At 41.7% G+C, this 24,044-nt stretch overlaps 5 protein-coding genes and 1 pseudogene across 5 annotated transcripts, besides 39 other annotated features; all 6 read right to left on the bottom strand.

The window, feature by feature from the left end:
• Positions 1 to 24,044: part of a sequence feature (sequence corresponds to BAC RPCI93-3C6) that runs on past both edges of the window.
• Tb927.5.2510 (hypothetical protein, conserved) lies at positions 814 to 5,013 on the bottom strand (the record flags this gene model as incomplete). Its single annotated transcript, XM_839830.1, has 1 exon — positions 814 to 5,013. The coding sequence occupies one exon, from the start codon at positions 5,011 to 5,013 to the stop codon at positions 814 to 816; it is 4,200 nt and encodes a 1,399-aa protein (XP_844923.1).
• Positions 6,308 to 6,340: a sequence feature (AT_rich).
• Positions 6,399 to 6,430: a microsatellite.
• Positions 7,351 to 7,401: a microsatellite.
• Positions 7,678 to 9,765, bottom strand: Tb927.5.2500 (hypothetical protein, conserved; the record flags this gene model as incomplete). Its single annotated transcript, XM_839829.1, has 1 exon — positions 7,678 to 9,765. One exon carries the CDS (start codon positions 9,763 to 9,765, stop codon positions 7,678 to 7,680), a length of 2,088 nt encoding a protein of 695 aa, XP_844922.1.
• Positions 9,910 to 9,951: a microsatellite.
• Positions 10,236 to 10,260: a sequence feature (AT_rich).
• Positions 10,360 to 10,381: a microsatellite.
• Positions 10,382 to 10,402: a sequence feature (AT_rich).
• Positions 10,549 to 10,599: a microsatellite.
• Tb927.5.2490 lies at positions 11,257 to 13,155 on the bottom strand (annotated as a pseudogene).
• Positions 13,288 to 13,377: a sequence feature (A-rich).
• Positions 13,398 to 13,421: a sequence feature (AT_rich).
• Positions 13,527 to 13,547: a sequence feature (AT_rich).
• Positions 13,766 to 13,789: a sequence feature (AT_rich).
• Positions 13,823 to 13,985: a sequence feature (T-rich).
• Positions 14,042 to 14,065: a microsatellite.
• Positions 14,171 to 14,197: a sequence feature (AT_rich).
• Positions 14,422 to 14,447: a sequence feature (AT_rich).
• Positions 14,504 to 14,536: a sequence feature (AT_rich).
• Positions 14,587 to 14,611: a sequence feature (AT_rich).
• Positions 14,712 to 14,815: a sequence feature (T-rich).
• Positions 14,934 to 14,958: a microsatellite.
• Positions 15,136 to 15,155: a microsatellite.
• Positions 15,307 to 15,376: a sequence feature (A-rich).
• Positions 15,436 to 15,533: a sequence feature (T-rich).
• Positions 15,544 to 15,598: a microsatellite.
• Positions 15,748 to 15,802: a sequence feature (A-rich).
• Positions 15,946 to 16,043: a microsatellite.
• Positions 16,168 to 16,200: a sequence feature (A-rich).
• Positions 16,368 to 16,400: a sequence feature (CT-rich).
• Positions 16,476 to 16,508: a microsatellite.
• Positions 16,642 to 16,723: a sequence feature (T-rich).
• Positions 16,811 to 16,856: a microsatellite.
• Positions 16,928 to 16,975: a sequence feature (A-rich).
• Positions 17,013 to 17,059: a sequence feature (GA-rich).
• Positions 17,274 to 17,337: a sequence feature (A-rich).
• Tb927.5.2480 (hypothetical protein, conserved) lies at positions 17,455 to 18,489 on the bottom strand (the record flags this gene model as incomplete). Its single annotated transcript, XM_839828.1, has 1 exon — positions 17,455 to 18,489. One exon carries the CDS (start codon positions 18,487 to 18,489, stop codon positions 17,455 to 17,457), a length of 1,035 nt encoding a protein of 344 aa, XP_844921.1.
• Positions 18,644 to 18,673: a microsatellite.
• Positions 18,815 to 18,872: a microsatellite.
• Positions 18,984 to 19,018: a microsatellite.
• Positions 20,025 to 20,104: a sequence feature (A-rich).
• Positions 20,248 to 21,648, bottom strand: Tb927.5.2470 (hypothetical protein, conserved; the record flags this gene model as incomplete). The annotated part of the gene is made up of 1 exon (XM_839827.1): positions 20,248 to 21,648. The coding sequence occupies one exon, from the start codon at positions 21,646 to 21,648 to the stop codon at positions 20,248 to 20,250; it is 1,401 nt and encodes a 466-aa protein (XP_844920.1).
• Positions 22,109 to 23,587, bottom strand: Tb927.5.2460 (hypothetical protein, conserved; the record flags this gene model as incomplete). The annotated part of the gene is made up of 1 exon (XM_839826.1): positions 22,109 to 23,587. The coding sequence occupies one exon, from the start codon at positions 23,585 to 23,587 to the stop codon at positions 22,109 to 22,111; it is 1,479 nt and encodes a 492-aa protein (XP_844919.1).

Below are 24,044 nucleotides of genomic sequence, written 5' to 3'. Positions count from 1 at the left end.
TCTCACTAGTTTGTTTCACCTCCAGCGGCCTTCGCTTGATTGTGCACTTCTTATTACCGTTTCGGAAAAATAAAAGCTAAATTGTGGTGGATGTAAAAAGTAGTCTCGTCACGCACCCAACTTCACTTACGAATATCCGCTTCAGGGTGTGACGGAATCTTATTTGTGTGCTTGTTATGGAAAAGAAGAAATTATAAAGGAGCAGATGTGCATCAAAAAACTATTAAACGTTGCCTTTCAGTGTAACGGGAGGCAAAACCAGAGGAAGGACGCAGAAAACAAAAGTAAGTGAAGCTGCCTGAGATGCATTTTTTTTTTTTACAACGACACCCCATCTCCTTTGCCTTTCATGCATTCTGATGTTAACTCAGTAGTTGGTATTGGGTGCCACCCTGGCAGTATCAGAAGTTTAAATGATTCCCACACCTGTTCCATCACTACTCACTACCTCCATAAAGACATTACAAAATAAACGGAGATCGTGAGAGTGATTCGAAGGCACAGGGGCAGTACGGTTAGGTTCGATAGTTGATTAACCGAAGGTTACGAAGCCGTGGTAGAGGCTCTACCATCTGATATTTCCTTCTCTTTTTCTATACTTGCTACCCAACTACACGGTCGCTAAGCAACTCAACTGTTCCCGCGTTTGCTGCTCAACACATTCACTTTTGCATACCCATCACCCTGGACGAGGTCGGTCACCAAAAGTTACGCGTGGAGGTACCGCTCCGATAGCTCCCAACCACTAAGTAACCACGTCAACTTTGAAGAGGAATAGAATAATAACAACAACAACATTCCCGAATCGATCAATTACATGTCGTTTGCGTTAATGTGATACGTGGCGTAGTTACCCCCGATATGATCACAACATACGCAGTTAAGTTCCAGTTTTCCCCTGCGCATGGTTGTGAAGCGATAAAAGGCATCCTGCAACCTACGCCGCAGCGGTAGTTCATTACGTACGTTGGCGTCTGATGTGCTTCCCTGTACCCCGCCTCCGCACTCATTGGCTCCTCCGCTACAACCGGTGGCCGAACCAACTTCCGGTTCATAGTCTCCTCGCGGTGAATGCATCCCCAGCCGCGTACCGAAAGACAACTGACGGAACTTTTGCATTAAAGTTGCGCGCTTCAACCTCCACGACTTTATTGGTATATCCAATAACACCAACAGCACGGGGAAGAAGGCGGAGATGTAGAAGTGAGTGCGTGATGGAAAGAAGGCGTCTTCAAGTATGCCGTCCCAGAAGGTTTCCGCGACAACAAACGCAACACTGAAGAATACGGTTAGCGCATTGGCAGCGACCCACCGAGCAGATGTGAATAAGTACATGTATTGTCCACCGTAACGAGGTTTAAATAGAAATGCGGGTGAAAGTCTGTCGTAACGACTCATGTGCGTCCAGCTGTGAAACATCAGCCAATAATTCAACGTGAGTCCAATGTAACCACGCGTTGCAGCCATACATTTATCGGATGAAGAGAGCGCGAGCTCATGCAAACTTCCCTTATCACACTTTTGTAAACCACACGTTATGCCCAGAGCCAACAACGCGGCAAGTGAGGGAATGTACCGCAGGCACCACACGACAGCACTGTGACGCAATATTTTAAGTCGGACGAAATGATTATGCCTCGATTGAATGCTCTTCATTGGGTCCTTGTCCGCATACGCAGTGTAGGTGCACGAGAGAGCTAGGATGGGTATGATAACATTGAGCTCAAACACCGCAGCTGCTGGCTGTATCAGGAGCGGCCCACCAATTATCAAGGGTATTACATTCAAAAATGTAACAAAAAAGTTTGCATGCATCACAAAGGAAATGCAATTGCCTATTCCACTTAGCCGAAACCTTGCCTGTCGAATCAAAGTTGTCACTATCGGTAACATTGAGGTGGTCGAGGTATCCGAGAGCGTGCAGGCACAGCCAATCAGGTCCACTACATCGCGATAGAGTAACTGATCACCAGTCTCAGACTTCATACTACGAATATCAGATGATTCACTAATACGCTTTTGATTTTCTAAGCATAGTCCCTCCTTGTCTTCTACAGCTCCGCGCCTCTGCGGAAGAACTCCAACAGACAAGTCCGCCTGAATGTAGCTCCGAACGTTGCTATGGTTGAACGTCGACCCAATGGCGGACACAACCTCGTGGTTGTCTTGCAAGATGGAAAGCATCGCACGCGTCGATGCGCTGTGTGCGTGGGAAAACATATTAACCTGCAATGGAATGGAGTCTACGTGTACGATATGTCGCCTAATGGACTTTATCCCCACTGGTAGCTGTGCTCGAATGCTGTGAGCGTCAAGGTCCTTGGCTCCTTCGTCCAAAGAAATGCAGCAGTTCCAATCCGTTTCAAGGCCCAAGCGATTTCCGAGGCTTTTGGTCCGCCTTTCACCGTCAGAGCAGAAGTACATGCAACGGATACCTGCTTCATCAAGAACTGACATCGCATTCTGTACATTGGGGCGAATGGAATCCTGAAGTCCAACAAGCCCCAAGAAGGCGTGCGAGCCGTTAATAAGAACATGAAGAAGGTCGCCTAGTAGTTCAACAGAAGTGGGAACAAACGAAAGGCGGGAGTTTCCATGAATGTCTGTAAATCCCTTGCTGCAACAGAAGCTATTCCCTTCGTTGATTGCATCTCTCTCGTTGCTGTTGATGGCACCTATAACGTCTGCTTCAGAGGTTGCAGGCGTTGAACCATTCGTGTTCGTCGGCACTCCTAGGAAACATTCGCGTGGTACCCCTTCATTTGTCCCCTCACATCCATTTGTCGACGGTTCCCCCGATGGAGACAACTTAAGTTCGGCTAGACAGTTCTCAGCGGTAATCTGCACCCCATTATAAAACAAAAACTCAGCGTACGAGCCGTCCTCCCGCGGCAAAGCCTCTGCACAGGAACGAAATTTGTCCGGTAGCATAGCGTGCGAGGCCGCCACGGTTTCCAATCCTCTTCCGTCTTTCCACACCACTGTGCCAGTATTAACTACTTCCTCTCGTAACTCTTCATCGAACCCTTCAATTTCATAGCCGTTAAAGTGAAATGGGCAACTGTGAGTTACCATACAAACGGTACCGACAGTAAATGCGTGTAATAGACCATCACTGGCGACCACCAGGAGCGTGCAAGTCTGTTCCGGGCACTCTCTGGAGCGTCCCGGCCAAGACACCGTATTGATATGAAATATACGTGCCACAATTCGAAATGACTTAGCTAATGAATCATCGAATTCGCTTGCACGCGGCACCCAGTGTATGCTGGGACCCCACCGGGGTGTTTGGTCACAAAACCTAAGCGGCTCCTGCCACGTTTCGAATTTGGTCGGCTCAGGTGCCATAGCATGAATCAACAAACACAGTGAAAGGGAGTCCACATTCTTTTCCCACTTTTGCCGCTCCTTGCAGTCGGCAAACTGCACAGCAAGATCATCATCGGTACCAGGTGCAAGTTGCAACTCCAGGAACCTCCTCTTCTGTGTTTTCTTTTGCCGGACTTGACGCTTCAACGCCAAACGATACTCTGGGTCAAAGTTCGCTGCTCTCAGGAACGGGTCCGGGTCATTGCTATGATCAAGACCTGTAAAGGCAGCAGCGCCATTAAATTCGTCGTTATCGCTATCGCTGGTTGTAGTGCTGCTTGTGCTACTGGGGGTTTCCGGTGCTGTGTAACTCTTAAGCATAAGCAACCGTGTGGGAAGAGGAACCATATCGGTCACTACGCCTGTTGTGTCGAGCAGAGCCACGACGGTTGTGGTTCCAAGTGTTTCGACCAATGAGGAAGAAAAACATAATGGGGGTCGACTGCAGGTAGCTGATGTGGCACGGCGGAAAGCTTGCATAGTTGCCCGGAAGGGAAGTCTCGGAATCCGATCATCAACAGCGTGTGTGGTTTTAGAGACAAGATGACGAAATAGACACTCAAGGTTCACATTCGCATACATAACGAGGATGCTATTCAGCAACTTTGCGTTTACAGGTAGTAACCCAAGTAATGCTACAGCAGGATTCAGAAAGACGCCGTCACTCAGCGGGATATCGGTGAGTACGTGATATATGTAACCAGAAAAAGTACACGCCACGATGCCCAGCAACCAAGCAAGAAGAACGAAGCGATACACAAGAAAAGCCATCTGTTGCGGTACCGACAGCGCATGAACACTATTCGCCTCACATCGCGTGTCGTATTCGTCATCACTCTCATCTGTTGATATGTCCTCGTCATTTCCTTCTACCCCTGTACCATTGATGTTGGCGTCGACGGTTACGTTTGGGTGCCGGGGTGGAGGAGCCATATCTGGAAGTGATCTCAACATCACGGCTTCACCCTTCAGTATCATTCGCACGATGTCGACGAGTTTAAATAACTCAATTGGCTCCGTGTGACGACTCACCTTCAACGTCGTCCTTTGAAGTCGAAGAGCCCCTTTCATCACAAGACATTTCAGAGTACGCTTTAGCCGCCCCGTCGTTGTATCCACAACAGCCACAATACGAAAGGCGCTAGCTGGAAGGAAAGAAGAAAACAAACGAAACACAGTGCGGCGATCCAATTTATCCCTCGGTGGTCCCTCTACGAGACGCTTTTTCCACCGTGTGAGGACTTTTTGCATGACAGAAATAGCTGACTGTCTCTTTTCGGTTATGCGTAACCATAAAAGAAGTACCTGCAATGCCATGCACGACGTGTACAGCGCGGCGAACAACACTGAAAACGTAACAACGTCGGTAGTGGGGTGCATCGCGCACGAAGTCGCCAGCATAGCAAATGTTACAGTAATGGGTGCATCTTGACGCAAAAAAACGTCTGCGGCGGCTGCACGCCCGAATGTGGCAGGTTTCTTCGAATCAGACTGAGCAGTTTCCATAATTTCCTGCAACCTCTGCACAATGAACTCCTCATATATTTTGCTGGGAGCATCTTTGTTCAATGCATGCCTAACTCTTTCCTCACTAAAACCCTCATCATATTCCCTTGGAAGAGCCTTATACCCCTTGCGATTCATTTCCTACAATTAATGCCCAGCTGTAATGGCACACACTCACACTGTCACGCAACCGGGAAAGCAAAACGGACAAGAAAACCCCCGTTCGTGGCCTTCCTTCCCTCCAGTTTATGATTATATACACACACGCATGAATATCTTGCGCAGGGCACACCTGGACAGCAAACGCAGCGGCACCGCCCCAACGTTTTATTGTTAATTCTTCTTCGCCGTGTCAGCGCACTGCTCCTTTTTGTTTTAAGCCTATTTCCGTATTCCCTTTCCTTCTTTTAATATTCCCTACTTGTTGAGCAAATGTCTCTCCTCCTACTTTTCTTTTCCACTGTTGGTGTGCATTCAAATCGGCGTTTGTTCAAAAACATAACACAAAAAACGAGGGGGAAAAAGAGGGGAAAAAAGGCATAGATGATGTACAACTTCATCAAACAGGTGAATAAAGGGGCAACTCTAAGGAGTTTCCCAAAAATATGATAGATTTTCCACTACAGCGTCTAATAAATGAAAATGATAGCAACAAAAAAAACTAATAACTGCACTTATCCTAAATTTGAGCCCTAATAAATTAACCTCGTCCATCCTCTTCCTTCCTCTGTAATGACATGAAATTCGATTTTTCTTTTTTTCCCCCTTCATTATCATCTGAACACATTTGTTGCAATATATATACCCATGAATGATGTTGCAGAATTATCGCAATGGCAGTTCTGTGCATTACTACCGCTGCACCTCCTTTTTTTTTTTTTGTGACTCTCTTCTTATTGCCATTTTAATAGACATAGTGAGGTAAACGACCTAACTTTCCCACTTTTCTGCAAATTAATGGACATATACAAAGCAACATCACATATTCATTAAAATGGTTGAGCGGTGTAACAGCCAACGTCAAGCGCAATATCCACCGGAGGTTTCCACTACTCGGCACGAATTAAACCACTAACACATTTCCATAAAGAAGCGAAACAGTGTAGCACCCGCTCTGCATTTTTCCCTCACTTCATACAATAAACCAGTTGAAACACATATTCACATTTGTATACTACGACCAGAAACTGTTGCAAAATGAGAAGCATAGAGGGAAGATAAAGCATTGGCTTTTGCATGAAAATGTAATCGCAGAGCATTGACGATACCACGTAATCACAAAATGTTGATTGTAAGTAAGTTTATGACGCACTATCGACTGAAGCACACAAAAGTCAATATGAAAACTCCACTTGAATTTCCCCCCATCCATACACAAACACACATTACGTCGCTGTTATAGTCAATTCTCCCTTGTTTTCCTTCGTTTCCCTTTTTTTTTTTAAATTAAATAATAATTAAAAAACGAAGGTTATTTGGAAAATTACTAAATGGAATACACATAAATTACAACAACAATCTCCCACGTACACGCACACGCACACACACACACACATATCACAGAACACAAATCCTTTTTTTTTTCTCCTGATTTTTCTTCTAACTTTTTCGTTTGAGTTCTTGAAGGGAACTATACGGACGCGACCATGTCGCCTTTTAACGGCTCCCTTCGCTCCCACTCATATAAAGAGAGTAGTGCAAAGAAATTAAACAATTGGAGCGGACAACATTTGATGTAACTCCGCACACATGAGCAATAAATAAATAAAGATACTTACATTATTATAATTTTCTTTCGTGACGATAATTTTTTTAAAAAAAAACGTGGGGAGCCCTTTGTTTTGTTTTTTAAATCCGTTTTTAGGTTCATCCCCTCCTCCACAACCTCCACTGTGTTCTCATTATAACCCGCCGAATAATAAGGAATAACGGAACATAACAAACTAACAAACATACATGGTGCAAAGGAGAATAATGATACGAAGCGGCATAAGGGAGGAAAAAAAATGAAGGAGAATAACGAAAAAAAAAAACTAAGACAGAAGAAGCACCGACGACGTCAAAACGCGCCAATAAAAATAATACTGTCCTTAAAGTCACCACACTGAGCACTGGCTGTAACAATTCAGAAGAAAAAAATGCACCTTCAATATCTTCATAGGTCACTTCCCGCAACAGAAACGAAAGCAAGTACGATTGATACAAATATATGTGCCAACCGTTTCTGCTGCGGATGAACAACAACAAGAACAAGACGGATGAGCCACAAAAGAGCATTTGAGTACGAGACACAGAGAGTCAAGGGGAGTCAAACGTATTATTATCATTGTTGTGGTAGTAATAAAGCATAAGAAGAAGAAAGTGCATGAAAACCGGCTATCACTCACCCGCGGGTGAGGAAACTAAAAAGTTTCACTCGAACAACCTAATTGTACCCCCGCCCCCCAGTAGAGAACTCACCACACGAACCAATTCATATATATATATATATATATATGAACATATATACGTATATTATGTATGTATGTTTCCACCCCGCTGCACCGTCCTTCTCGCAAACTTTTCATTTCGCTCCCTTCCATTTGCCTCATAGCGTCCCTGTTATGACCGCCAACTGTCTATGGTAACAAGTATAGTTCTATGGTAAAGAATACGCCACAGCCGCTCCTGACTTCTAAAAGCCAGCACATTATTATTTTTCTTTTTTTTACCGCCATCAAAGTGCTTCCTCAATGCACCTACGACTGATCACGAAGACGCAAAAAATACAACCATAAGAAGCTGAAGCTGTCACCATCATATTCATACACTTTCCCCTTCCTCTTTGCTGCACCGCACCAGTCGGTTGGGTCGGTAAGTTGTTTTAAACATTTCAGACACAAATGGGTCTTGTGATAACACCTCTTTCACATATTCTGCCCGGCGAACAGGTGTTGGTGGAGTTCTTTCACGTTGCTTTTCAACGCGGGTGATGACCGTTGTACTAGGCTTCTGTGGAGGTGAGCATTTTAAACTCCTGGCTGTGGCCTCGACGCCAATTCGTGGTCGAGCACGGGCCCTAGGTGTAACATATTTTTTCACGTTCGGAGCTCGGCCGTTTGATTTGTTCGTCGAGCAGCTACTTTTTGGCGAGGCGGCGGATGCACATGCGTCCGGGCGCGAGGTTCGTCGAGCATTCTGGTACTGTGAGAAGCGGTTCATATGGGTCACATTGCTAAAGAGTTCTGTGGAGCGTAACGGAATGCGACCACTGAGAAGCTTTTGGGTCGGAGGGCGACGTGAAGAGAGAGACGAAGTTGCTTTGCTACACCCGGGGGCGCTTGATATACGCGCAAACATCGCTGCTTCTCGCATGGGCGAATCACTCGATGGTCCTCTCTGTCGAATTGCCCTCACTGAAGAGGCACGCGACTCACTGCACCTTCCGGGGACGGAGGAGGCGCGGTGTCTCGCTCCATGGCGACTGGGAGACGCACGCACACCTGCAGCTGATGAAGCTCTAGAGGTCGCTGAATGGCTTACTATTTCCCCTTGTCTCACTACGCGGAGGGGACGCTGCTTGACATCTGAAGTACTCACACGCGTGTACCCTTCGGCAAGATGCGACGACCCGTGCGTGAGGGAGGAGGGCACCGATAAGGTATCCATTTCCTTTCCTTTAGACACTCTTGAACTATCGACCAATAAGTTAGTAGCCTCAATGCTGGACAGTAACAGTCGTTGCAGAGCCTCGACTGAACGCAAGTCCCCTAAGTTCAATCCGGGTGGAGCTGCAGCTGTGGACGAAGCCGTCTCGCGGGCAGCGGCTGTCGTTGGTGATTCTCTACTCACTACACCGTTTGTTCCTTGGGTTGAGCTGTTCTTCTTCCCGGGTACGTCTTTTTTCACACTAAATTCAACTTTTGGGGAGCTGCGGCCGACCCCCTCACTTCTGCCTTGAGTATTCTCTTCTTTGTTCACATCCGCTGATCGGCGAATTAGATCGTTGGCAATTATGTGCTCTAATTGCCTTATTCGATTTTCCTTCTGCTCTAATTCTTGGTCCTTCTGTCGCACCTGTGCCGTTAATTCACCGAGCCGAACCTCCAACTCATCACAACGCCGCTTCAGTGCTAGTAGCTCTTCCCCAGCTGTGTCTGTAACTTCATCCGCAAAGTCACGTTGCACACCATGGCCAACAACTTCACCCTCAGCGTAAGCCGAAGTCGCGCCCTTCATCATCTTCCTGTCAGTTGCATTTGTGGCGGAAGAAAGTAGTAAATGCTGATTCTCCTCGCGCAGGGCCCTGATTTTCTTCTCCAGCGTCAGCAATCGTTGCTCAGCAGCAATGTTTTTTTGTTTTTCCTGCGCCAGCTCTCGATGTATGTTGTTTGTAGCCGAACTATTGAAGCGGCTGTTGTTTACATCAAGCCCCGTATTGTAACCCTTGTCTTGATGTGTATCCCCTCCCGTTTCCAGCAGCACAGAAATAGCCAGATCCGTTAAATGCGACTGCGTTGGGTCTGCGGTAGCGGAACAATTTCCTTCAGCTTCAGGAGATGATCCACAACGTGAAAGGTGCGAAGGAGGCCCGTGCAACTCGTGCTTATCTTTTGGAATGCAACTAATATCACAACTGGCGATTATGCTATCGTGTGAACCAGTTGCATGATTTTGTGTATCCCGATTCTCTTGTGACACTGTGGCCATATTCCCGATTTTACCGTGAGATCCCCCTTCATTATCGTTTGCAACGCCGCTGACGCCTCCACCTTCCTCGTATGTAATCAAACCATCACTTTTATCTCGTGCCTCTATTATTCCATTCGTGCTGATGGGTGATGCATTGACGCCTTCAACCCTGCTACGTGCCTCCTGCCGAACCGATTCCCACAATACACGTCGAGACATCGGATGCAATGCCTCCTTTTCTGCTTGATGAGTCTCACTACTTTCGCAATTTGCTGAGTGAACAAAAAAAAAGGAATCTCCTTCTTTTTTTTCTTCGTATACGTGTAAGAAATATATAAATAAATTTATCTATATGCTAAAAACTATATATATATATATATGTGTGTGTATATGTGTGTATATATAATCTTCCCAATATCGTTGCGCGCCGGTATTACCGCTACCGTACACCTCTTTGTTGTTATTTCTCTTCCTAATTTCTTTTGTCGTTTTTTTTCTTTCTTTAAACTCTCAGCTCTTGTAAAATCACCACTCTTGTGCACCGCGGTGTATAATTTCCGTTTGTGTACAAAACTTCTTTTCTTTACAATACGCGGCACACAACCACTCACGTGATCCTCACAAGTTTGTTTGTTTGTTTTTTTCCTCCCCCTCTCCTTGTGCTATCTATCCAATGTAAATGCGGCGTGTTAATAAATTTATTTATTTATTAATGCTATCTAAACAACGTTTCTTTCGCTCGTAATGACGTTGCCTCACCTTTCCTTTTTCTTTCTAGTGAGAAATATAAGGAAAGAAGAAATTCAGACACGCACAACAACAACAACAACAACAATTATTATTATTATTAATAAATCAACAACAATAACAACAGAGAGCTATTTAGTTAATTGGTGTACACAACTGTAAAGTGTATTTACTTAAGTATTCCACACCAAATGTCAGTTGATTGGATGTGCGTATAGAGAGAGAGGGAACAAAAAAATAATGATGATGATGATTTTATTGCTGTTGTTCGTTATTGTTATTGTTACTATTGTTGTTGTTGCTGTTTTTTTGTATACCACCACTTATTCATAAAAAATTATACAACATATTTATTATGGGGAGGGAGGGAGGAAAAAAAAAAAAGTAAAAAAGAGGTCGTAAGTAATCGCTCATATAATAGTGTTAGCAGATACTTTAAACCCCTTTTCCGTTGGGGAACCACGCAGATGTTAAGACAATGGTAAGCGCAGTAGCCTCTAAACAATAAAATAGAAACAAACAAACAAAGAAACGACGCAAAATACACATAGAAAGGAAGTAATTTTTAGAAAAAAAAAAAGAAAACAGTAAAGGCTGGAGAGGTTGGGAAGATACACAACGTATTTTTGAGAGAACAAAATATTTAAATATAATTTCGAGAGGAAATTTTTTTAAAAAAAGAAAAGAAACAGATACGCACTATACCTGGTTTTTAAAAAAAACAGGGAGAATAATTTAAAAAAAAAACAATCCTAAATACGCTTGCCATGCTCAAATTGAATTTGGCATCTAACTTCAAGAATTTTTTTTAATTGAAACAAAACGACGTCCCTCAATTATAACACAAAACTCACTTTTTATCATCCACAAGCAACACTCGTAGCGGCTCCCCTAGAAGGTAATTCCCGTCTCCGCTTCCCTACAAAAAAAAAAATTAAAAGTTGTTGTGGCTCCTTTAAATGTGCTACACCTTCTGTTCCATTTCTTCCTCCCTGGTTCCGCTATCCTGTTCAGATCCCTCCCGAAGTCTTCTCTCTTGCTTTTGAAACAGCGCCAAACCACCGCGCATGAGTCCCACAGAAGCCACAACTGCCAGAAACATGACATATGTAGCGGATGCCTGCTGCACATTTTCTGCGAACTTTTTCATCTTCAAGAGTTCAACACTCGGTTCTTCTCCATCAGAAAGTGATGCCATTTTAGTAGCCACCAAAGCGGTCGCTACGGGGCCAAGTGATGCCTGTGCTGAGGCTTTACCACAGTAACCCACGCAAACAAGCAGTTTCTCCCGCAGTGATAATCCAGAGCGAGTTTGAACAATAAATATTGCGGCCAATCTAACAGCCGTACTTCCAAAGAAACATGCGAGGACTTTTGGAAAGAAGTCTCTGCTAAATACAGATGCGGTACTTAACTTTGCTCCCATCATGGCGAAAAGGATGGGCATCATCAAGTTGTCCCACACTTGTGCAAGTCGTTTACCAATATATTTCCTTTGCGCCTCCAATTCTGGATTACCTTTCCTCAGACACATATGAGTCATTGTGCTCGCAAACAATACGCATGCAATACAACCTCCACCGGCAAGGCTAACGGCATACCCGAAAAAACCAAAAGGGCGGCAACTGTAAGGAATACAAACGTGACCAGGTCTAATACGGGAAAGAGATATTTCTTCTGCAATTTACCATTCGGAAGTCGTTGCACATCGCCTTTAAATAACTCCACAAAGTAGAAGAAGGCAACCCCAAGTATTATACCGAGACCCGCACCACCAAAAAGCTGTGCAATACCAACAAGCCCGAAAGTCAAGAGGCTTTGCTGAAAAAATATCCTCTCCAAAAAAGTGCTTGCAAGCCAAACCCCAACTGCCACCTCTATACCCACTGATGACACCATGAGAGAAAGGGGCCCAGAGCCACGACCATAACCCATATTTTGTAAATAAAGCACACCGGGTACCACTACGGCAGGCGATACAATAGAGCAAATTGAGCCTTGCACAACGGCCCAGTTAAAATCGTAGTAGGGGAAAACAGCGCTGGCGATAAGTGCATGCGCGACTGTTTCAAGGGCAAAAGGAATAAATGATAGCATTAGCGTATGCTTCCAGTGAAGAGCGATACCACTTAAGTAGGCGGAGAACCCGGCACGCACCATGATCACAGTAAGACCAAATTTGGAAGAAATGTCTTTTATACCTAACCCGATACCTGATGTTAGATACCCCTCGTAAGGAATATTATTCCAAGCAATGGCAACCCAAAGAACTCCTACAAGTGCTGGAAGCTGTAATACTCGGCATACTAAGCCACCGAGGAATGAAGAAACAATTACAATAGTAGCCGTATCCCAAATATACCCACCGGGCTCAAGCAAGGAATGTGGTAACGCATTCCAGAGCGTAAACCACACAAGGGCAATTATCATCGCACACAAACACATCCTCAGGATGGGAAACATAATGCGCCGCCCACAAATTGTCACGCAAACTGTACCGCGACCAATGCATGAAAGACACCTCTGCGGTTCATTATCCTCCACGTTACGTACCTCTGGCAGGAACCAACTGCCACCTCGGCATGGTAAACTCGAATAGACATCTCGAGTGACGACATATTCCGTTATTTCAGCAATGTGAAGGAGATCACACTCATTTAATGTATTAATTTGATGAACCAGAGGGTGTAAATGTTCTGGTGTTTCGTCAAGCTCCCCGAGTTGCACACTTACTTCCTTTCCGTCATTTAAATGAGAATTGGTGGTGTGTTGGGGTTCTGTTGGCGCTACCGCAGCCTCTGGGACGGCTAACTGGTTACAATGCTGCTTAGATGATTCATCAACAGTTGGCTCACTGCTCATGAAATGTAATTGGGACTCACCGTAACAGCACAAATCCTGAACTGTTTAATATTTTATTTTTGTTGTTTTTTTACACTTCTCTTTCTGGAAGTTCGTCACTGTCCTTTTTTTTTTTATTGTGTATTGGTACACCTTTTCTTCTTTCTCTTCCTCCTCTTCCCTTTCTTTTCTGTTTAACCTTCTTCACTGATTTTTTTTCTTTGGTTTAAACTTCTTTTCTTTGAAGTTTCTTCAAGAAGATGAAAAATAAAATTAAAAAAAATAAACCTTTTCCCCCAGCACTATGGCGTTACCTTTTGTGTAGACTATACTTGAGCCTTTACATAATGAAATGCACAAAAGTTAATTATGCAAAGAAAATGGGAAGGGGGAAAAATAAATAAATAAATAAAGAAGGAACAAAATTTTTTAGAATAAAAAATCAGTCAGATAATTCATCAAAGCACGGAAGGAAAAGGAAAAGGAAATAAGAGACAAATATTTACCGCAATGGAAAAAAAGAACAAAAACAACAACAATAACGTATTGGCAAACGACTTACACAAACCCAGGGGTTATTGCAGCGTTTCGGGTGAGATAATAATTTCTATTTCTTTTCTCCACCTTTTCCTTATTTTTTTTTTAAAATAAAAAAGAGGTCCGACGAACCATATTGAGTCAGTATATAAAAAAAAAAAAGAGAGACGAAGACAAATGTAAAACATTTACATGAAAACGTTTCATGCAAAAAAAAAACAGAAAAAAACAACAACAATAATAAACGAAAGAAGAAGTTGGAAAATGAGAATGAAAAAAAAAAGCTACATGAGTAAAAGAAGAAGAGAGGAAAATACATCAAAATTGTAAAAAGGAACATTTATAATAACATAATTGTATAGCAATAACAATATATATATATATATATATATATTAAAGCATCCCCATTTCCCCACCCCTTCAATCCTACACAACTATTCATAAACATTATTTTGACAAAGAAGAAAAAATTAGTTAAAAAACGGCAATTTGAAACGAGTTTTTTTTTAAAAAAATATAAAAAAATGGAGAAACATTTGTTCCTTCCATACTAATTTTTACTACCAGCAATACTACTAATATCATAACTAATACTAACACTATTACTAATAAACATATGCATATATAAATGAATAGTGATACACATATGTGTAGCAATAACAATAATAATAATACCACAAATAAATGTGTCCTCTTATGTAAATATATACAATAAGTGAAGTTGCATACACATCGCACTATTATTCACTCAATATTTTTTTTAAATATATAATAAACTGCTGATAATACTACCGCTTTCTATTTCCTTCTTTCTACTACTAGTCCTTTATACATATATATATATATTTTTTTTTAATTTTTTTAAGGATCACCCTTATTCATTTATCCATTCACTCACTGTCCTTTGCTCCTCTGTTTTTTTATTTTTAAAAAAAAAAATCATCCCTCCTCCGCTTTTGCTGCCCATCTCTCCCTGCAGGCATTATTTGTTTTCCTTTCCTCGTATTTTTTTTTCTTTAATTGAAGAAAGTGTTTCCACTAAAAAGCAAAATAAAAAAAAAAAAGACACACACACACACAGGAGCAAAAACGAAATTTTAAATTTTAAAAAAAGGAAAAAGAAAAAAGTCAATAAAAAAAAAGATGGGTTAGGGAAATATGAAATTGCGAAAGAACGGAATCACTCATAAAACTAAACATACCACTAAATTTGCACTCCACCCAAAATCTTTTAGGAAATTACGCCTACGGGCATGTATGAGTAATTAATTAATTGATTAATTAATTTGTCATGTATTGTCGTGTGATACTGCCGTTACTTCTAATAATATGAAAAAGGGACGTGAGAACGAAACCCCACTTAAATAATTTAAAAAGAAAAAGAAAAGAAAAACAACGAAGAATCACAACAAAATGAATATGCCGCTGCCACATAATCCAAAATGCATCACCTAACACATATTGATATATATATATATATATATTTTTTAATATATTGTTTAGGAACAGAAATAACAACAACAATAACAACATTATCATCACCATCATCTGGAAAAAAAAAAAACACACACACACAAACAAACACACACAAGGAAACACTAAGGCACTGCGAATTCCACTCAATATTTTGTCATATCTCTTTTTTTTAACTTTTTTTTTAAAAAAATTTATTTATTTCTTGTTTTCTTTTTTTTTTTTGCTTTCTGTACATGACTCAAAAATATGTTATACAACAACGGCAACTGCCAGGTGGAAATGATGGCCAAAGTAAAAAATGAGAAGGAAATAATAAAAAAAAAGAAAAAGGGATCATTAAAAAAAAAAAAGAAAAACAGTCAAAACGAAACAAAAAGGGTAAGAAATACAATTAAAAACAACAACAGCAACAACAACAAAAATAATAATAATAATAATAATATCAAAACAATAGATTTTTTTTCTGCATGATAAAATAAAAAAAAAAAGAAATGTACGCGTGGAAGTTTTCGTATGTTTGTACTCCTCCCAGTTTCCTTCTCGTGTTGTTTACTTCGGTTCACGGGGCAATCATCAAAGCGAACACTTCAAAACCCACAGTTTTATTTCATTTTTTTTTCCTCCATTTTTTGTTTTTGTTTCCTTTTTTTTTTTTCTGACGAGTGTTGTTGTTATTCATAATTGTTTTATAATTTTCTTCCCTTCCTCCTCCCCTCCCCCCCCCTCCATGCCGCTGTCAAGAAAAGAGACAAAAACATGTCAGTTGTTGTAAACATATACACGGCTTTATGCACGTTTTATAGATACAAACATGTATATCAATGTTAATATAAAACAAATAAATATATAAAGAAATATACTAAATATCCTAGATAATATTTATATATATATATATAGAAAAGGAGAAAAGGAGAAAAACGAGAGTGAGTAATTGAAAAGTAATTTTTCAAAAACAAACAAACAAACAAAAAAAACAAAATAGAGATGGTACGAAAAGGGCAGTCACTGCTAACACTCTGATTCTTTTTTTTTTCTTTTTTTCTTCTTTATTTTCCTTCGGTTCTCCTCTTTTCATTTGTATCACTCTGATTAATTTCAGATATCACATTTCTATTTTTGTTTCCACGTTTCTTTTTTTTTTCTTCCCCACCCCCGCATTTGTGTGCATCTCCCTCATCCACGTGTGAAGTGAACTTCCAAGCAAATATAAACAAAAACATAGAAAGAGAGGGAGAAAGAAAGAAAGGAAAAAAAAGGTGAAGATGGAAGGTGGAGGGGGCAGCAGAAAAAAAAAAGAAAGAAAGAAAACAAAAACAACCAAACACGTATATTTATATATTTTTTATTTATTTATTTATTTAAAATAAAACAAACCACTGGTTGCTGTGGTTTTCTTCTTTTTTTTTTTTGCTTCACTTTGCTCTCGCCTCCCTGAGGTCATTTTTGCAAGTATTTATATAATTGTAACTTTCCCTTTCGAGCGTAATTCATTTGAAGAGAAAACGCGAAAAAGGAGCAAAAAAAAAAGAAAAAAAGGGGAACCGCAAAGAAGGAAAAAAAAAAAGAAGAGAAAGAAGTAGACGGCATGAACTCGTGGGAAACTGTCACGATTCAGCACAAGTAGTGGAACGGAAAAATAAAAAAGTAGGAAAAGTTTTTTTTTAAAGAAAAAAAGAAAAAAAAAAGAAAAGAAAACCAAAAAAAAAAAATAGGGAAGTGGTGACGTTGTTGAAATTGGACAAGTAGTCATCGAAAGGATGTTGCTTTGAGTGTCTTCCTCTTCTTTCTTTGTTTCCTTTTTTGTTTTTGTTTTTTTGTTTTTTTTTTTAAAAAACATCTCAACATTTAATCCCACACCATTTTTTTCTTTCTTTTTTTTTTTCTCTCTCTCTCTTCTCTCTCTTCTCTCTCTAATAAATAAGTAACTAATGATGGGAACTTGCACGGAACTTGCACAGAACACTGCACTAGAAATAACAAAGAGGAGAATAAAGTTCAATCACTTGTTCCCATTCTCTCAACGAATGTTTTTTGTTGTTGTTGTTCCTTTGAAAATAACAGTTTGCGTACAAATATGTGATGTGTCGCTCCTTCAAAAAATCATTTCCCTCCCTTTTCTTTTGTAGTTCTTTTTTTCTTTTTTTTCTTTTTTTCTTTTTTTTTCCTTTTTCCCCCTTTTCTTTTCCTTTTGACGCCACTTGTACCGTCACTATCCATCTCTATTAAACTTCACAGTAATCCCCTCCCCCCACAGTTTCTTTTATTCTTTTCTTATTTTTTGTTCCCCCCCCCTTTTGTTTCTTCACCTCAAAGCACAAATACCATAATACCGTAAACGGTACAAACCACCAGCGGTTCCACATTTGTTACAAACCAGCGGCTAACCATTGACCAGCCCCGATGTTCATTAGATTCCGTGGCATCATTGCGGGAGGATCCAGTTGTTTTTTTCGAGGAATGGCGGTACGTGTCGCGGCCATTAGTACCTGAGAGAACATTTTTTAAAACAAAAGAAAGAAACAATTCAGTAAGAACGGAACCCGGTAAAGTCCCCTTTTCACTGCAAGATTGACTGGCGGTAGAACTGCTGCATTGACATGTGCCTTCACTCACTCTTTCATAAGAATATTCATCACAGCAACTATTATAATCCACTTCATCCCAGCTTCCACGTGATGCGACAAAAGGTGAAGAACCTCGTGAGGGAATGGATGTGTCCACATCACTTTCTGAACCAATGCATTCCCTTACATGCAGCGTTGATAATTGTTGAGATAAGTAACGACCAAAAACAGATGTAACAACAATTTGAGAAAGCGGAGAAAAATTGTTTGTTGAACTAAAAGGAAAAAGTTGGGGTCTCAATGAGGGATGTGCAGTACTTCGCAATACGCCGCTACGCAAAGGCACACGTGAGGTGCCGGTGATGTCGCCACATAAACCTGCTGTAGAGGTAAAAAGAATATCTTGTTGAGTTTCGCTACTTAAACTTGTTGGAAATGTGCGAACTTGGTTTGTACCTTCTCGTGGTGTTTCATAACGGCTACCTCCTTGTGACAACGTGGGGGAATGCTCAACACACAATACAGACCACTCCGAACACACGGTATTTAAGTTATAACAATCATCAGAAGCATAAGTTGATCCGGGAGATGATGGAGGATGTTGATGCCATGAAGCAAAAGGACCATCATTTAAAGGTTGTAACAACTGCCGTCGCTCCGTATGTACCGGCGATGAATTATTATAACTTCCACCACTGATGTACACCCCGTTGGGATCTAATGTTACCCAGCTGCTCGTAGTCGAGAAGGACAAGGGTGTGAAAGAGGTTTGTGCCATCCCTCACAAAAACGGGTTGTACAATTTAATAAAACTAAATGCACAAGGGGAGGCCTACAAAAAAAAAAAAAGGATTGAGTAGAAAAATTAGAGAAGATACACAAAGCAAATAATCAATTATGAATTACACAATTTATCACTCAAAGAAAAAGCGTATATATATATATATATATATATATATATAAGCAACAGACGCAACCATTTCATCCCACTCCACACCCACACTGCCCTGTCTTTTTTTTTCTTTTTTTTTTTTCAAGCACCCGGTCAGCGGGGGGGGGGGGGGTAACGTTAATATTTGCGGGCCGCCTCTCCTCCCCCCCGCACACACACACACACATATATATATTTATATATATTCATATATGACTATTATTTATGTAAACCAAAAACAAAAGCAAGAAAAAAAAGCTAACCGGACACTACAGGAAGAAAGCGAAAAGCAACAGTAGAGGATTCAGGCCTGGAAGATGCATACACCACTCATAAGCTGCTTTTTTTTTTCTCATTTTATTTTTTTTTATTTTTTGAAAGACTTACTCGTCCTCTTACGGTGGTTAACACAACTTCTAAAAAAAAAAAACCGCCACTAATTTCACATGCGCTTCTAAAGTAACATCCCTTTTCAGCTAAACAACTTTTCGCAAAACTGTAGCAATCGCAGTTCAACCGCCGATTCATCTTTAAGAGTGTAGGTGAGAAGTAACAAAGAAAACAAAAACAAAAAACAAAAAGTAATGTCTACTATTCCGTATTGGGTGTTCGCACAGCACATAAAATTGAAACAAACAAACAAACAAAAGAAATGGAAGCGGTAATGGCTTTGCCATCAACTTGCACGACATCACTTATACCATTGTAAACATCAGCCAAACGCAAAACACAAACATAAATGTACAAATATTTATATGTACGCGTACAATTTATCAGAATTCAGCACAATAACGTTTCCTTGGACGATAACAGTACAAAACACCAGCCCAAAAAGACCGCTTCCTTCATTATAAATATATGGAAATATCACCTCATGAAGAATAGAAATATAAATATATAAAAGTTGCAGCAGTGAAAACGTCGTAACAAAACCAACACCGCGAGGACGTTACACACATACAAAAGTATAAAACAAAAAAGAGAGAGAGGGAGGGAGAGAGGTAAAAATCGCTTTCGGAAATATGTGGCCAAAGGTGCGTATGATGAAACCAAAACCACCAAATCTCGCACACTTCCCACATTTTCCGCGGAAGTTTCTACCGAATGAACCCCACATGTTTTCAAACACAACCGTTGCAAACGGTACCAAACGGCTATCATTAATTATCGGTTGTGCCATTGTGATAATCTCCCCGTCGCAGCATCAAAGCAAAAGAATGAAAATGAAAAAATAATAAAATAAATTGGGCAGTAAAGGGATCCCTTGAAAGTGATTGAGTGGTACAACGCCACTCCTTCTTTTTGGTGCTGCTGTTGCTGCTGTTATTATTTTTTGTATTAGCACATAGCACATAGCACAAATCTCCCTTTTGTCGTTTCTATTTTTTTTTTCTCTTTCTCCGTTTGTATATCTTTTTCTTTGTCTGTTTTTTTTTTCCTCTTGTCTTTCTTTTTCTTTTTTGTGGTGTGGAAAACCGGGTTGTGTTGAGTCTCCACGAAGCTGACACTTCACAAGCACTCAGCACACACTTTTGTTTCATATCGGTTTGTTCCGGAACGCCCGTGATTTTAATTGAACTCCCTCGGCCCGACAGACCGTTAATATTATGAGGGAGTGATATCTGCAGGTGTGGTAATTTTGTATTCACCAACAGATATTGATGGCGATATGGCATGGCCTCTGCTTCCTCTGTTACTGATGCAATCGGGTGCAGACTGACACGAAAGAAAAAAGCAAGTTGGAGTAGTCGACAGCGAAAAGGCAGTTGGATCAGCATTTAAACCTCTCATTACACAATCGGATGCTGGTGTTACAACTTGAAGCAATGTTTGCTTTTCAGTCAGTGAGACGGACTGCGGTATCACCACGTTTGTGGATGCCGGAGATGCAACTGGTGGGGAACATTGTTTTGTATTCATACCCTGTTGGGGTTGTATTTCCCTCTCATTTTTCTCTACCTCACTCTGAAGGTGTCTTTCTTCTTCTTCTTTACGGGTTTCAAGCACCTTTCTGAGGCGCTCGACCTCCTCTTGCATGACTTTGCGTCTCTCAATATATCCCTTTGCTCTGGAAATCTTTTCTCTCAGTTGCTTACTTTCTTTTTCCAGCATATCGCGTTCTGCTGCTTTTTTGGCAGCCTCACTGATAGTTAAGCCCCTAATGAGTTTAGTAAGACGTTCATACGCCGCCTTTTCATCCTCCACCGCCTTTGTCAACACACATCTGGAAGGTGGCTCCTTCAACAGTGATGACCAATGTCTCACCGGTTTCATTTGCAAATTTACGCTCCGTTGATCTTGGCCGAAGCAAAAGACAAGTTGTCGTTCCTCTTCTACCATGCGTCGTACTTTGGAAAGCGTATCTAAATTCCCATAACCAGTAGAGGTGCTGGCGTTATGGTCATCAGTTACAGTGGCACCAACACACCGGCCCGTTCCTACGCGTGAAAGGTCAACTAGCGGTTGCCTTGGAAGAAGGTATCGCGAAAACCCACCAGAACCTCCAAAATCACATGTAGGGGTTTGTTGAGTGAATTCCTTCCGCTCCTGCGAATGCGAGGCGGTCGTTCCTGCTGGAAGGGTTGCACATCTTCTCTGAACGACCATAAATTGTGCAACTCGTTCACAACCCAAGCGTTTCCTGTTGCAATAAAAATGTTCCACAGCTGGTGAGCCGAATATGCGGTCGGTGCCACGAAGCATCGTAACGCCCTTCTCATCACCCTTACATGCTCTGTTGTAAGCCGCCCCTCCGACGCTGCCCTTCGCTACCTCAATATCATTGCATTTAAATGTGAGACCACATTGAGATGGCGGCACAGAAAGCCGTAGCCCCACTGCGTTAAGTTTCTCTTCTACATCTTGCAGCACGTCCCCAACAGTTGTGTCTCTGAAGAAAATAAATTGTACGCTATATTCTTCCATATGATTGCTGCTATCAACTGCCTCGACAAGAAGTCTAGCAGTCATCACATCCCGATGCGAATACCCTTCATTGTTTACCATCGACTAAAGAACCCGCTGTACGAGAATAGGAAAAAAAGAGTACTCTCACAATATGGTGCTGCAGTGAAGAAATGAAAATAATGCAAACTCGCGCAAAGCCGAATGAATTTAGAAACCAACGTTTCCGTAGCAGAAAAAGAAATTTGGCAACGTTGATACACTTAACGTTTGCTGGGGTAAGGGTTCGCCAACTACAGTAAAAACTTTGGGGCACAGCGGAAAGACATAAACAACGAACGTAGCATACTAAATGATTGAACGGCGTTGCATTTGTGCGATATTCCATCTTCACAACTTTTTAAAATTATTATATGCATGTGCGGAACCAAAACAGAGATTGAAGGGAACGCAGGAGCATATGCCATTCCCGCCTGTGAATAAATATCTAGCTCAAAAATCGTCAGAACGCCGGAGGCAACCGCGGTGTGCTCACCGAAAGAAAAAAAACTCAGCAGGGGGATCACAATTCGTCAAGTTCCTGTAAAAGGCCCTTTTGCCGACTTTCTCCCCTGCCCACATTCATTCTGAGTCTCTCTAAAATTTTCTCGAGACTCTTGCAGTCCTGCTCTGCATTGTTGTATCCCTTCAGTTCGTTTGTGAGCGAAGATACTTGATGCTGCAGCATGCCGATAGACCTGTTATTTTCTTCCACAATCCTATAGTAGTATCCAAGCGCTTCATCCATGTCTCGGTGAAAAGATGCCAGTTCCGAGTTAGAACCCGTTATATCTCCTTTCACCAAATCGCTCGTTCGTCTTTTCCCATTTGCTTTCATTGGTCTGAATGAATTTTCAACCGGAGACAAGTCATTGAGGGACGAAAATGCCGGCAGTGGTGGAACGGTGTCCACATGCTTCAGAATTAGAGGTTTCTTGGGTGTTGCACCCGGTATTACGCACGCATTTCTTCTTAACTCCATTGGTGTCACATCTGCAAATGGTTCATGACTGCTGTCATCGATCGGTTCCCTTCTTGTACGTGCCAAACCTGTTCTCTCACTTAAAGTAGCGGTGTCAGAGGCTGAGTTAGATACTTGCGACCTTTCCACGAGGGAAAGACACGTAACATTTGGGTTCTCTAGTGTTTGTTTCAGCACCATATCAGTTTCAACCGGGAAACTTTGGGTGTTCTCCTCTGTGCTGTACATCAAACGCATCCTCGATGGTTCTAACTCATACCCCGCTTTCGGACCCAAATCCTCACAGCATTTCAACAAGGCGGTTTCCAACGATTGGAGGTCAGCGGCACGAAGTGTAATCGTATGCTGCTCACCTTCCACACTAACATGGCGCACGTCAACAGACATCGAGTCCCTCATTTCACTCGCGCTACTGTTGATAACCACGCTATCATCGTTATCATTAACCTCTAGTTTGGGAGAGGCAAACGCTGTCTCATTTGTGTAACTTACCAAACTGTTTCGAGACGTACCTAAGGGATCATCCACTGAAAGCGGTTCTCTACCCAATTCCGAGGGAACCTCAACTATTTGGCACCTGCACGATGGATGCGTCGTTCCGGCACTTTTAGGAACATCGAGGTGTCGCAGCACTTTTGTAGGTGCAAGGGCGCCTTGGATTACTATAAATTTCTGCCATGCTCCATCACCTCCCATACACATGGAAGAACTACTTCGGTTCTCTCGGTTTGCGCGAAGCAACTCCTCGAAGAAACGCATAGTTGTTATCGGAACCTCATTCTTGGAGGAAGCTAAGGTGCCGACGGCCACAAACCTCATAAAGATATCACGTATACACAACGTTAATTCCCCTACAGGTGCAGCAAGACTCGCACCGAGCCGCTCACAAACAGTTCGCTGAGCAAAACGAATCACATCACTTGCAGTTGTAGTGCTAATCACGGAGTAAGACAACCACATCATCATTTCTGCACCATCCGGATCTACGATACGTAGACACAAACGGAGAAGGAGTGGCATCGAACCGCTGGGAAAAAAGACAAGCGGTGGAAAAAAAAAAAAGATCGGACAGCTAAATCATGTGGAGACGAAAAAATTAAGAGGAAGGGAAAGAAACAAAATGCATTGATCAGACGGGGAAAGTAGGTATGAAGCTTCATAGGAAAGTCAGTGGTTAAAAACTCAACAGTGCACGTGCAACGGAGGGTCGTGGCCACTGCGAGTTTCAGTAGGGAGAAAGAAAAAAGAGATAACAACAAGTAAGTAAGAGGTATTCATACAGCATTCCGCTCAGATACCACAAACACCGACGCGCAGCGGAATAACAACAATAATTATATACTCGATTTACATTCGTGCTTTACAAAGAGAAAAAGTGTCAGTATTAAAATAACCTTTAAAAAAAATGAGGCGAACCTACCGTGCACTGTGACTAGAACCCTAAGTCCGCCTTCATACTCCTTGATTTATTTATTTC

The sequence above is a fragment of the Trypanosoma brucei genome, chromosome 5, assembly GCF_000002445.2.
Source record: "Trypanosoma brucei brucei TREU927 chromosome 5, complete sequence".
NCBI lineage: Eukaryota > Euglenozoa > Kinetoplastea > Trypanosomatida > Trypanosomatidae > Trypanosoma > Trypanosoma brucei.
The sequence above is the reverse complement of the archived record's forward strand: the minus strand, read 5'-3'. Positions and strand labels throughout refer to the sequence as shown.